The 14972-nt window shown below is 40.9% G+C and overlaps 1 protein-coding gene across 1 annotated transcript in view; it reads left to right on the plus strand.

The window, feature by feature from the left end:
- The window catches only part of MTM1 (myotubularin 1), a 108120-nt gene that overhangs the window by 45067 nt on the left and 48081 nt on the right, over positions 1-14972 (plus strand). The window contains exon 6 of the mRNA XM_080911050.1: positions 3541-3642. Coding sequence (XP_080767176.1) covers positions 3541-3642 — 102 coding nt within the window. The remainder of the gene's footprint in view (positions 1-3540; positions 3643-14972) is intronic.

Below are 14972 nucleotides of genomic sequence, written 5' to 3' on the forward strand. Positions count from 1 at the left end.
CATTTATTGAGCATCTGTGTTCACCCAAGCATATACTAGGAACTTCACATTCTGTCTGAAGCACAAACTTCCCAGACAGGATTTTATAGATGGAGCATTTGAGAAGAATTAGGGAGCTTTGCTGCTATGGTCCAGTGAATTCCAAAGGAGAACTCCAAATAGAAGAAGGTAACTAACCATTTTGTGAACAGCACAGTTAAGTTTTCTAGCAAGGAAACTTGCTTTCCACATACTGGTATCAGTAGACCACTATCTGTAGCACTATGCTCAATTCTAGAAAGAGCTAGAAGGACTTTGGAGGTCATTTGTCCCAGTGGATTTTAAACATGTGCATCAAGATATCCAAAAGGCTTTTGACAGAAGTCCCAGAGCTGACTGTACCTATGCTCACAAGCTAAGACTAAGGAAGCATCCCAGGCCTGTCAGATATCTCGATAGTGCAGGGCCCATCATGCTTATTTTAGAAAAAGGTCCAAATAGCAAGGATTTTAGGCTGCCATGAGTTTCTCTACTGCTTTCTTCTGTTGGGACCTGAGCTGGTTTTCATACTCTGTCTGCCACCTCAGCTACTGGCTATCATCATGTGAAGCCTTCATGTATGTAGATTTGCTTTGAAGCAGGGTTTTTGCATTTTGTGTCAAAGGATTCATGATGAATGTTATATTAAACACTCAAGTCAGTTAACTTAGTGTGGTTAACATGTTGGTGATACTGAAGTGACTGTCATACCAATAAGGTACTTACTGCCTAATCAAAAGGAAAATTTATATTTAACTATTAAGCCTCCAAGATGAATAAGACAAAGTATGATTTTAAGCACACTAGGAACAGCTTGACAGGAAAAAAAAATTCTCAGATTATATACATCAAATTTTTTGGATTGACTTTTACCCAAAATAATGAGATCTTAGAGCAATGTTGTAAAGCGACATTTTTTGAGGCAGGGTCTTATGTCACTCATGCAGGTTTTGAACTTCTCTTATTTTACCTCTGACATGCTGAAACTACAGGCCATAGCATAACCTTCTAATATAAAATTACTCCCCAGAAACACTGATGTCACAAAAGGTACAGTCTGTTTTCTCAGTAGCAGATATATTAATATGAGAGAAGTGTGCGGCTTTGAACTTCTCTTATTTTACCTCTGACATGCTGAAACTACAGGCCATAGCATAACCTTCTAATATAAAATTACTCCCCAGAAACACTGATGTCACAAAAGGTACAGTCTGTTTTCTCAGTAGCAGATATATTAATATGAGGGAAGTGTGCGGCAGTGGGACAAGAACTTGCCATCGTGTCTCATATATTATCTTGGACCCATTGCCAGTAATTTGGACGACATAGCATTTCTCTCCCCAGCTAAGGAGCAACCCCTACATTTTAGGCTGTTTTAGCTGTATGCTTATGAGTTTCACTCAACAGCAGCAACAATCCTAGACAGGCTCTTGGTTTCAGAGGATCTTGTGCATCCACAGGGGTGTTTTAGGTATGGGAATCAGTACCCTGCAGGCCCTATACTACCACTAATAACAATTTAAAGTCTTTTTGTAAAAAGACAGGGCTGCCAGAGAATCTTCTTGCTCTTCTCCACCATATCTACCTTTTTGGTTTAAGGACAGCACACCATATTGAGATAGGCAGTCAGTCACATGCTTAATTAAGCCACTGAGCATCACCCTGAGATCCAGCTGGTAAGCCTGTTGAGTCTGACAGGGGGCCTGTTACACCACAAGGCTCTTTCCCAGCTTCCCTTCCTCAATGAGTCAAGCTTGGAGGAGACCATGTATGGCAGAGTTAATGGATGCTCCTATTTATGTTCCAGACTAGGTGATCTGCTGTCTTTGAGTCATGTGCCTTGTTCACTTCAGCTTTCTTGTTGCAAGATTTTTTTTACCATAATTGCATCTGAATCAGATGGCAGAAAGTGACTTGAGTCATTCATGCTTTGACATGTGAAAAGTATTCCTCTGAGCCACTGGTGGATCACAATAAATATTAATTTGGAAACACTAATTTAGAGCAAAGTGGTTTGTTTGAGAATGATGTTGTAGCATTACCAATGCACTGTGGCTGTTAAAAGGAAAGTTTCTCACAGGTCCTTGTGACCTGACAGTTGGCAGCTTCCAGTGTTAGGCCTGTGGCTACATTAAACCTTTTAGATGTATCTTGTCCTATTGAGATGACTTTTCCTTTCATCTGATTATCATGGACTAACAGTTAATATCCCAAGATTTTGGGGGGGATGTGATATAAATTGTGTTTTGGACTTTTTTCAGTACCATGTTTTAGTCTGGGCCTAAAGTGTAGCTGGGCGATAGAGTTGACCTGACAGACACAAAGCCCTACAGTCCATCCCCAGTGTTAGAAAAATCAAAAGAAGCAAAAAAGGATCCTGGACCTGGCAAGGCTTATTAGATGCCATCTGTATTCAGAGTGATTGGTCTCAGTTCGTTAGTACTCTTGGAGGCTTCTTCAAACTTTATGTGCCTCTTGGAATGCCTTCTATATCACATAGCCTTCGTTGGCCCTTTGGACTGAAGAATTGGGAAGCTTAAATCAGGTTGGAGAGATGGCTCAGCTGTTAACAGTGCTTGCTGTTCTTATAGAGGATGGGTTCAGTTCTTAGCACACATATTGGGCTACCTTCACAACCATCTCTAAATCCATGGAATCTTATACCCTCTTCCAGCCTTTGAAGATACCTGAGTACATGTGCATATACACATAAATAAAAAATGAAGCATTTGAACAATATTATTGATAAACTATGGATGTTGTAGTATGTAAGATAGCAGGAGCTGCTTCTTGCTCACTCCTTAGATAGTCCCAGACAACCTATAAAACATTCTTAAAAATAAGGTAGGATGCTGTGTTTAATACAAACAAATATTAGAGGACCCTATATCATTTCCATTCAGTTTAAAAGTCTTTCTTGCCTATTAAACAAATGTGGATAGAGAGTTGCCATTAAAATCTGGTTTTGATCATTAATTTATAGTTCCTGCGGGTAAAATGATATCTAATGTGGAGTACATTAATGTGGTTTATATAGAACTCTCGGAAAGTAGAGTTGGTAGTAAAAGTTTATTACTTGTATGAGAACATAAAATGCCAATCATTTAGGAAGAGAGTGTTTGTATTTTAATGATGCATTTAACAATGGCGAGATTATATTTGATAGTAGATAGTCGTTTGAAACGTTATATGACTTAAGTACCATTTAATAACTCAAAATTTCTTGCAAAGCAATGCACATAGAGGTAGGCAGAGAACAGATAAAGAAAAAGACAAGGTTGGGTATTTTCTTCTAGAATGTGTTTCCACTGTCTTGTCTTCAGCACTTTAGTTTGGAAACAGACTCTTGCTGGTAAAGTGCTTTTTGTCTTTACTTTCTTGGCAACAAGAGACTGTGTCCATGTCTCCTTAAACTATGTATGTCAAGATAGAACATAAAAATATAGCTTAAAATAAACTACCCTTGTATGTATGCGAAATATTTAATTGAAGACTCAACTCCACTTTCTCATTTGCCTCTAGGATTTGAGAAACCTGAGGTTCGCATTGAAGCAGGAAGGCCACAGCAGAAGAGATATGTTTGAGATCCTCATAAAACATGCCTTTCCTCTGGCACACAATCTGGTAAAGTCCAGGGCTCACCTAAATATTGGCATGCCCTGAAATAGCTCCTCTGGGGAAACCACCTATGAATTGGGCTCCTCTTTCATGGACTGGGATTCACTGTTTTGCATTTCCTGGTGTAACACAGCTTTAAAAATGATTGCTCACTTCCAGAAGCGCCTCCCTGCTAGTGTCCATGAGCCTGGGATCTCCTGCTCTCCAGCCAGGAGTGTGTCCTTTCTGTGATAGTAAGAGAATAAGGTGGCTTAATACAGAACTGTTAAGTCTTCCCAGAATTCATAGCTCTTCACTTTGGTGCTAACAAGCTATGTGAATCAGGCTTTTGTGTCACCAGTTCAAAATGGGAACAGATCCACTGATCCTAAAGACCAGTTAAACAAATATGCCCTCTCCTTCCCTCCCTCCCACCCTTCTTCTCTCCTTCCCTCCTTTTCCTTCCTCCCTCCTCCCCCTCTCTCTGTGTCTGTCTGTCTTTCTATGTCTCTGTCTCTGTTTCTCCCTCCCTCCCTCTCTCCCTTCCTCCTTCCCTCCCTCCCTCCCATGAGACTGAGTATCATATATCTCAGGCTGGCCAAAACTCTATGAAGCCAAGGATTACCTTGAACTGATATTTCTGCCTCATCCTCACTGGGATTACCACCATGTACCACCATGGCTGGCTTATGTGGCACTTGGCTGGAACCCACAGCTTTATGCATGCCAAGTGAGCACTTTCCTGACTTGACCTGCTGTGCCTAGGCTAACCTGAAACTCATGATCCTATTACTTTGACCTCCTGAATGACAAATGTGTGTCACCAGGCCTTGCGGACATCCTCTTACCCCTAGCTCTCAACAAACATAGAGGTGAACTCCCATTAGTAGGAGGACAAGGAAAAGAAATCATTATTAAAAATGGATAAGTGGTTTTGAAATAGCTCAGGCTGGCCTAAAAATCACTATGTAGCTGAAGATGACTTTGAATTTCTTTTTTTTCTGCATTTCTGTAATATTCTTCTTCTTCTTAGAAAAAAAAGCTCTTGCTTTGTTTTGTATTTCTTTTATTTTTGATATCATAATTACATCATTTTCCACACTCCCATGTACTTTTTTTCTCTTTCAAATTCATGTCTTCTTTCAATAATTGTGTATATATATATATATATGTATTTATATATGCATAAGTGTAACAATGTTGTTCAGTTTGTATATGTGTGTTTGCGTAACCAAACATGTTCCGTGGAGAGGTTTATTTTTCTTCAGCAACCTTAGTTGCTTGTAGTTCTTTGCATTGTGTTGAGGGCTCCAACAGACATGTTTACATGACTTTGATTTTTTAATCCTCCTGCCTCCACATCTCCAGTGTTGGTGTTAGTGTCTGGTTTATGTGACATTGAAGATCAAATCCAGGACTTAATGGAAGCTAGTGTTGTACCCTCCCAAATGAGCTACATCTCAAAATGGCTACAGACTGAACAGACTGTGAGAAGGCCGTACCACAGAACTATCACATTTTTTTTTTTTTTTTTGTGGTTGGTGGTTGTAGTTCTTGTTCTTGTTTTAATAAGGAAGTGAGAGGTTTTTGGGGGGTAGAGTTTTGGGTTTTTTTTTTTTTTTGTATGTTTGGTTTTTTGGTTTTTTTTTGTTTGTTTGTTTGTTTGTTTTTTTTCCTCCTAGCAAGACAAGACTTTACTTTCTCTGGATCTCACCACCAGCAGTTGTTTGAGTCATAGGAACGCCCATCTGGTAGAAAGGAGAAGCCATTAGGAGGAGCTAATGAGGACTTCATGCCCTTAAACTACTCATCTCTGAAAAGAATATTTTACTAACTTCAATAACTTATTCATTTATTCATTCATTCATTCACTCCTCTAGCCCATGCCAGAATTAAGCTTTATTTATTGTAAATAATTGTAATGGTTAGCGTTAGTTGTCAACTTTATGGAAAACAAACCTCTGGAAACATCTATGAGCTATCTAGATTAGTGCCTCTGAGGGATTTTTTTAAGTAATAATTTTGTGATTTTGAAATTAAAATACAATTCTACCATTTCTCCTCCTTACCTTTTCCTCCCCAAGCCTTCCTATGCACTCCCTTGCTCCTGCCTTTCTTAAGCTCATGGCTCCTCTTTCTTTAGTACTTGTCACACACACCCACACACACACATAAATGCAACCTGCTAAGCCCATGTACTTGTATGTATGTATATATGAATGTATGATATGTATGTATGTGTGTATGCATGCATATATGTATACATGTAGATGTATGTGGGTATATCTAACTATATGTATGTGTATATACATACATATATATGCATACACATACATCTATATACACACACACATTAGGAAGCTCTTCCCTGGGAAGACCATTTCTCCCACTCTCAACATTTCCTACAGGGTTCTCCATCTGTACTTTAGGCCCTGTGAGTGTTCCTATTTTCATGTTAGTGAGGTCATTGGTGTAATACTTGTCCTGGTCTTGTTTGGCAGCCATGTTGATGGGACTTTATAGATTCTGTGGAGACAATTTTACATCAAACTTCGGTTCCTCTGGCTCTTACTCTCTTTCTGATCCTTCTTCCCAAATGAGCCCTGAGCTATAGGTACAGGCATTGTGTTGTAGATGTATCAGTTGGATCTGGGTACCCCGTAATCTCTCGTCTTCATTTTTACAAGTTGTGGTTTTCTGTGATATATCTGTTGCAAATAGAAGTTCCTTTGATAAAGGGTGAAAAGTACACTTATATATAGGTATAAGAATAAATATTTAGAATATAGATATAAATTACATTGATTTTGAAAGTGGAAGTTGTAGGTTCTCCTCCAAGATCCGTGGCTTCTCTAGCTCTGGGTTGTTAGTTAGGTACCAGGCGTGAGTTCTTTTTTGTTCAAATAGAAAGTTATTGATTATCACCAAGGTAAGTGTGCCATTATTGTACCCTTAGGGTTATTGTGCCATACTGGTGGTTGTTTTGGTTCAGAGGTGTCATAGTAGGACTACTGTGTGCATCCATCACTTGGAAGTTTGCATGTATAAAGGATTGTTTTGATCAGATGAGTTGGGATTATGATCCAAAAGTGGGCTGCACCATTCCCTGAGTCTGGGTTCTCGAGGGCACAACAAGGAGAAAGCTAGTTGAGCTTAAGCATTCATTGTTATTTGCTTTCTAACTATGAATGTGATATGACCAGCTGTCTCTAGCTCCTGCAGCTGTGACTCCCTGCAATGATGCAGTGAACCAAAAAACACTTTATCCCTTGAGTTGCTTTTTTTTCTAGATATTTTATTACAGAGTTACAAAACTAAGTAATACAGAGCTCTTGGCCTCTTACTAGCCAAATCTATCACCTTATTTCCATGGGCATTTGATTTCTTCTCTTCCACATTCAGTGTGATTGAAGTCCTTCTGTATCAGTTGTGTTCCTGCACCATTGTGACCTTTCCTCCTCAGTCTTTACTGCTCTTGCCTTTTCCTTCACAGTGGATGCTTTGTCAGTGATCCACCCTCAGTTTTCAGTTCCCCTTATGTTCCCAGCTTTGCCATGGCGACTTCATTTATTCTCATAAATGGAGCTGTCACCATTGTGTACCTGGCTTGTAAGTCTAGCCCTGACATTGCCCTGGAGTGAGTCGAACCTCACCAATCCTGAAGAACTCCCTTCCAGAAGTCTGTATGCTTTGCAAGTTTATTGGTACCCCAATCTCTCTATACTTCTGGATTTTGTCCTCTGTCTTCCAGCATTGAAGGTCCTTAGTTGCACATGCTCTGTAACCTGAAGTCACTTTAGTTTGACTTTTCTCCTGACTTTCCACATAAGCACATCAGTTGCAGCTCCTGTAGGTCCTACTTGTTACTCAAATATTTCTCCCCAATGTTTATTTGTGCTTCCTTTAAACCATACTTCCAAATTGGTTCCCCTCTTCAAGTGCCCCACCCTTCCTTTTTTTTTTCCTATAGAGTTCTGTTGTCCCTCATGCTATCTGTTTGCTTGTATTGAATGAAAATACAACTCTGTCTCTGGGCATGATGGTGAATGACTTCAGCCCAGCACTGAGGAGACAAAAGCAGGGGATTTATGTGCAGCCAGTCCAGGGTCAACCAGGGATACATAGTAAGACCCTATCTCAAAAACGTACAATTGTGCCACTGCCCTACAAAACAGCTCAGGATTCTTCATGGTTCATACCCTATACTCTAACCTTCAAGACCACCTCCAGCCCTCTGGCCTATGCTGTTTCTTCTATTATATTTTTGTCACCTTTCATGACAATCTACTTGTCTCTGTAATGCTCATTGTCCACGGTCATCCTTTAGCATCTTGTTCAGTGTGAGTTGCCATGTGTGGTTCACTTCAATTGATCTTCTGTTTCATTGTTAGGTCCCTCTCTATGTACAGACCACAGCTTCCTTGTGTGATAATTATGTTATAATTTTCTTTACCAGCTCTTCCTATCCATTATTTTTTCCAGCTTATCAGGGCAGATATCACCCTTTATCTCTCTAGCCCCAGTGGAGTGGCTTCTGTATAGGAAGGTTTCTGTTTTGTTTGGGGAAGTGTTGGCTGAGGATAGAACACAGCTAATGCAGGCAGTCTACCACTGTGCTACATCCCCAGCCCACACATGGGGTGTTAAAATGACAGGATTTTAATTAAACTGTTTCGTGAAAAAGTAATGGGAAACCTTATTATATGGAAATGAGTAGACTAGATCTTCCTGTCAGGACCCAGAATCCTGTGTCTGTCACTGAAGGAAGGTATCCACAGAGAATTGGATTATTCACGGTTGTGGTACTTGGAAATATTTTTCATGTCTATGCTGTGAATCCATGTTCCTTTCCTTAGGATATCAATAATGTTATACACTAGGGGGGGAACTACAAAAAAATTCCCTTCAAAATGTATAAATCAGTCACTCAAACAATGGAATAAACAGATGCCCTGTTGGTACTGCTTTCCTGAGTTGAGTTTATTTCAGAGTCCTGTGGAAAGTAGTGTCAGGGAACAAGAAGTTAAGTTGAGACAAGGTGCAATATGAGCCTACTAGTAGTCTAGTGGAAGTGACATGGCAAATGTGTGGCTCCAACATAGGGGAGAGGAGTGCAGAGTAAATTGACGAGGCTCTCAGAAGGAGGCTAGAAGAGCCTAGGTCTAGGACCATCTCTGAGATCTAAGAGATCCGAGGTCATCTGGTCAAGGCTAATGCTAGAGTAGAGAGTCTGTTCCCAGGGAGGAAATGGTGATAGAATGAAGACACCCTCAGGCAGAAGAGAACCAAAGGCCTGGACTAGAGAGAACCTCAGACCCTAGACAAGGACCTGTATGGAAAGAAACTCCACTTACCAGAGTAGCGGTTTGGTCAGAAAGGGTAGTGTGAGTGATGGGAATGGTGACACTGCTGAGAAATAGAAGAGCAGGAGGGGAAGCCTCACCTTATCCTGATCTACTGCAGTGCTGCCTTAACTTGTGGACTGTTTCTGAGCCATAGATCACCTTGCAGAGGTCCAAAGAGAGTGGTTTGTAAAAGAAGGAAAGGGGAGGAGAGAGAAAAGGAGGGAGAAAGAGAAAGAGGGAGTTCCTTTCTAGACCAGGATCATCAGAAGGTTAAGGGTTCAAGCCCCCATTTGTACGATGGACTGTAGAAAGGAAAGGGAGCAATTGTTCCTATGAGATGGGAGGGAACAAAGTTTCCAAACTGCCACAGAGGGGCTTCAACTTCCCTGAAGCATCATGTAAGTATGATAGCATTGAACACTAAAAGGGCTCCTGCGGGGGAAATGCTGCTTTGTGAATATTTCTGAAACTGTTAAACTAGAATGGATGAGCTCAGTGATTTTTGTCACTATTTGAAGTCTGAATTTGCTGATGAATACAAGAAATAGTGTCTAGAGACTAACAGACCTGGGCTGCAAGGGCAGCCATGGGGTGAACACACTGTGAGTGGGCATTCTTATTCAGAGCCATTACTGTTTTCACCACTCAATGTGTGTAAGTCAGAACTTTAAAACTGATTTCAACTTGAGCTATTATAGCAGCAAAGAGTCCAGCCCAAACCATTAACCTGATTGTCTCAGCTCAGTACTGTGTGCATGGCTTTTAGACGCGGTTTTTCTATTTTAGCCAAAATATTTCTTGTTTGATCTTTGCTTTTCAAACACCAGAAAGTCTCACAAATTGCATGTAGCTCAGTACAAGTTTTAGGTAAGTTTTTCATACAACTTTGTGACAAGTGCTGTAATCCTTTTGACACTGTGACAGAGTATCTGAAGAGAGAAACCAAACCAGTCATGTACCTGTGTGCAAACAGAGCAACACTGCAGAAAACACAATGTCCAGATAACAATGTATGGCCAATGGCAAAGCATCAGTTCCAACCTGTTAGTGAATCATACATCAGTGTGTCTCTTTCAGTGGAATAGAATAGAGACCATGGGGAGCATGACAGAAAAGGGGGATAGTTGGCTAAGATGTTTCTTCTAAGGCTGTGTGCATACGGTGGTGGGGTGCTGGGTTCTTGGTGTTACAGTTAAATCCTTTCTTTTAAACATGGCCCAGAAAGTTTAAAAGGAACTGTTTAGCTATGAAGCATAAGGTTCAGGTGCCAAGCTCACAGCAGCCATTGATGCAGTCATCTATGAGGGGACTTCACTTCTACTGGTAGCATGGGGTCAGTCACCTCTGTCAGACTGAGGCTCAGTGAACTTCCTGCATTGAGACTTTGGAAGTCACATAATATTTATATGCGTCCGTGTTCTCATCTACAACGGGGATAATAACAGTTCCGACCCCACAGAGTTTTTGTGAGGATTCAGTGTAAAGTGCTTATGACACTACCTGACACTCAGTAAGGGCCCAATAAATGCCAGCTGTTCTGTTATTAGCTCGCCATTTTCCCAGCAGATGTAAGAAATAATGATGACTACAACTCTTCACAGACTATTATAAAGGAAGCTTTAAGCCCTTTCAAAGAAAGATGCGGTATAAAGATTAGTGGTATTATTAACAGACCATGGGTTGTACTTTGATAAAGGACTCACTAGAAGTCTTCAGAGTATTAAGTCAGAAAGCATCCTAAGTAGCAATGCGAAATAGAAGTGATGCTCTGGAATGAAAGGATCCTTCAGAGAGTGCTTCCCATCCTTTCTGTCTTTTCAGCCCACGCAGACTTAACTGCTTTTAGGGAAACATGGCTCAGATCTGTGTTAGGACTTCCCATTTCTTGGTGTCGTTCTGGATTAAAGTTAAGAAGCACAGTATTTTCCACTTGTTCCTCTGGGAGCTGAGGTGCACCCTTGGTTTTCATCTAACCTTATATCTATCAAGGAAGGTAGGGTAAGAGGAGTTGAGAGGCTTTCTCAGATTTCAGAAGCAAAGCAACTAACTGGTTCGCCCTTGCACTTTACACTGACTGAATCCTCACAAAAACTCTGTGGGGTCGGAACTGTTATTATCCCCGTTGCATATGAGAACACAGACGCATATAAATATTATGTGACTTCCAAAGTCTCAATGCAGGAAGTTCACTGAGCCTCAGTCTGACAGAGGTCCCTGACCCCATGTCCTGTGCTAGCAGTAGCACACCGGAAGAGTCTTCACTGTGGCTGGTGGACAAGCATATTGCCTCCAAAGGATGGGAACAGTGCCTTTAACAGTACTCCTCAACACTGACAGGCATTGGTCACTACCTTTGGTTTTCATAGAATATGTGGCTTATGTCTTCTTGCCAGGCTTTTTCTAAGTATGTGTTTCCATTTTGAACTAACACATAGTAATGTAGGTTCTTCTGGACAGCACTTGGACATTTTACTTCAAACATACAATGGGTAGGTAATATGAGATTTTGGTCTTTGTTTGGGGCTGGGGCATTCTGGCTTTGATGAGATCAAACCCTGCCATGTGCCTTAAGCCTTGGGCCATTTTACTTGTGTTCCCTCCTACTCAACTCTAAATGTGCTGGCTTGTGAGAATAATTACATAAGAATTAGTGAAGTGAGTTATGCACATACACACTCTCTTGATCATTTGATAAGTATAAATGAGCCTATGAATAAAGAATCCAGGGGGGAGTTTTATTCTCCGTCTTTGTTATTCAGCTCAGAAATGGAGAAATAGTCTAAACTGTACTAAAATCTTAAATGAGACAAAGACTTAGTGGACTCTTCTTTTTAGGCTGATTATAGAATCAGTGGATAAAGGGACATAGTGTTTTGCGATCGGAATTGAAATGAGAAGTGCCTGTACACATAGCCTTGCTTTTTGGCTTCAAGCCGGCTTAAGAACTATAAACGATGTCTTGAATCTTCTGTTTCTTTTTGGCCAAGAATGTTTTTCCCTTGAGCAAGCAGTACAATTAGCTAATTAAAGAGTGTGCTTTTCAATATTCTATCTTGCCTTCTCAAAAACTTAGCCTTTCATTCCTTTTGATCTCTCCCTTCCACTGCTGTCTCTATCAAAATCTTGACTCTGCTTGGTTCTTCTCAGCATGGTCCAGCTCTTAGAATCATGGTCTCATCCCTGTCGACATCACCGCCTGCTTCCAACGTGCTGCATTCCCTGGCTGCCTATGCCTCATCAGGATCCACTCCAGAACTCATGGCCAGCACGCTTGTAGCCCTGCTATTTATTCAGAACTATTCTAAAAATGGCACTAGACCAGACACATTACAAAACCTGGGCTGGGCAGATGGCTTGTTCAGTAAAGCATGAAAATCTGAGTTTATCCTCAGAAGCTACACATATACAACTGAGTGTGGTGGTAGTGTGTGCTGAGGAGGTCTAGGGAGGCAGGAAGACCCCTGGAGCCTAGCCTAATTGGTGAACTCCAGATCAGTAAGTGAGTCTGTCTCAAAAAGCAGGGTGGGAATGGAATGTGGGGTTTTTAACCATGAAGCTCAGTAGTTAAGGGCACTTAAGTGACACATTTGATCTTGTATCTATCAAGATAGGCAAGGGTGAGGGGACTTGTACTGGCTGTCTCAAATTTTAGAAGCTAAACAACTAACTGGCTTACCGAGCCTTCATCCACTGTTGCTAGTGTTGTAGCATATTGTATTTAAGTGCTCTAAAGGAAGACCTGAATTCAGTCCTTAGTACCCACATCAGATGTCTCAGAACTGCCTGTAAGTCTCACTCTGGGAGGGGAAATCTCATACTCTCTTCTGGCTTCGGTGAGTCCTGTGCCCACATATACACCTACATGCATGCATGCATACATACATACATACATACATACATACATACATATATACATACATACAATTTTAAAATAAATAATAAAAAGGTGGATGGCAGCTGAAGAACAATATCTTGGGCTGTCCTCTGTCACACATGAGCATACTCCTGTGTGCATGCACCCACCCCCCCATACACACCTACACACCTTCCCTTTCACTCCACAGCCCTTCCTCACAAAGAATATACATGTAAAAATCTAAGCCTTTTCACACTGGTTGCATCCTTTTGATTACCAGAAATCAGGTGGGGTAATTTCTTCCATTTTATTTTATGCTTTACCTCTGCGTTTTATTGGCTGAGGTTTTCTTTCCATTGTGTATGGGGAGTGGGATTGTTTTATTTTGTTATTATGAAAGTTGTTTCCAAGCTGTTTGGCCAATGTTTATAATCTCTCCCTCTCACGTCTTCCATACCATTTTTATTTATTAACCAAAGTATAGTTTATAGGGGTGTCTGATTATTATAGTTCAAAGTCTCTGGATTTTCTACAAAAGGGCAGTCTTGAAGTATATTTCCTACTATATTTTCTGATTACTACCTAGAAACTCCCCTTCTTTGGAATATTAGTTAGGGAAATACTCTGAGTTTCTTCTGCCAAGCATCTCAAACGGCGTGAGAAGGTTATAAATTAATTCTCCTTCAATGTTTTGGGAACCATTCAGTTTTTTACTACAGCACATGTTAGGCTGACCTGTGACTGGAGGGTCTCTGGGTAGACAGTGGTAGAAATGTGTTGTCTTCTCTGTTCAGCATCAGTAATTCAGATGTCCAATATGATTCCATCATGAATGGGCCCACAGCTTCATTTCCTGGCTCCTAAATTACCATTAAGTTCTTTGATCCTGTTTGTGGCTAGTTTTGGACTTGTGAACATCTGTTCCCCTCTCAGAGGTTCCTGTTATATATAGTACTCTTCGGTGTGCTTAGCAAAAGTCTCATGATCCCATTGTCTGAGCATGCCTGACCCATGGCCTGTGCAGTGAAAATGGCCAAGGATAGCTATAAATGTAGCCCAACACAAAATCATAAGCTTACTTAAACATGTATAGAAAATTGGTTTTAAGATTTTGTGGTTTTGTGGCAACTCAATTTCACAGTTGTCAAATCTGAACTTTGTAAATGACAACATTGTTTTGCAGTGTCAAAGGGTTGGGCATGGCGGAGTATCACATTTCTAGATGATCCTTCTTCTTAGTTTGAAATTTAACTTTCCTTGTAGCTTCTGAGACCTAAACCTCTTGTTCTTTCTTCCTCCTGCTGCAATTCTTTTTTTTTTTTGGGGGGGGGATTGTCTGTACATGAGTGTTTTAGAAAAGTCTGGTTTTTTTTCTCCAGCTTTCTAGACAAGCTTTCTCTTATGACCATCAAGATTGCCTTTCTGAGTAAAATTTAAAATTTATAGTGCCATATTTCTCCTTAGTTGACTTGTTTAAACTTTCTCATATTCCTTTCCAATGTACCATCTGTGTGCCTTAGACATACCTGGTGTTCTCTCATCCTTCCTCCCTTTCCAGATTCAAACTTAAAACCATAGGCATTTTCTTTTCTGCTAAGTGATTACTAAACCTAAATATTCCTTGTCCCCAGCCTGACTTGGCTGAAGATGTTATTCCCTTTGTAAGACGTGGGCTTTGGCTAGTTTGCCCACCTCAGCCAGTCTGTGCAGTCAGGATGCAGGCAATCCTGGCTTTCTAGCATCCTTGTTCTGGAAATGGCCTCCCCTCTCTGTGAGTTTCGGTGCAAAACTCTTTCTCCTCCACAGGGTGGCCCCATCCCTGTATTTTTGTTTCCTCCCCTATACTCCTGCAGACAGACTGAGATCTTTGCAGGTGGCCTTTCAGCGCCTCTGCCATTGTTGTTTACTGTCCCTCCTGGGTCATTCAGACATTACTTACCACCATCCCCAGGGGTGGTCTGTCAGGGAGCCACCCTGCTGTCTCCCCTAAATGATCTACAACTCTGACTCCTGCATCTCTCTCCTGTGGAGAATCTCTAACTCCTTCCAGACTGTGATATTGTCTTCCTTGTTATTTTCTCTGCTTCATACCTCAGTAAATACAAACCCAGTGAATGTACTAACAGAAATAAACAGCAAATAGGAGTCACCATCAG

Source organism: Micromys minutus (genome assembly GCF_963924665.1).
Source record: "Micromys minutus genome assembly, chromosome: X".
NCBI classification, from domain to species: domain Eukaryota; kingdom Metazoa; phylum Chordata; class Mammalia; order Rodentia; family Muridae; genus Micromys; species Micromys minutus.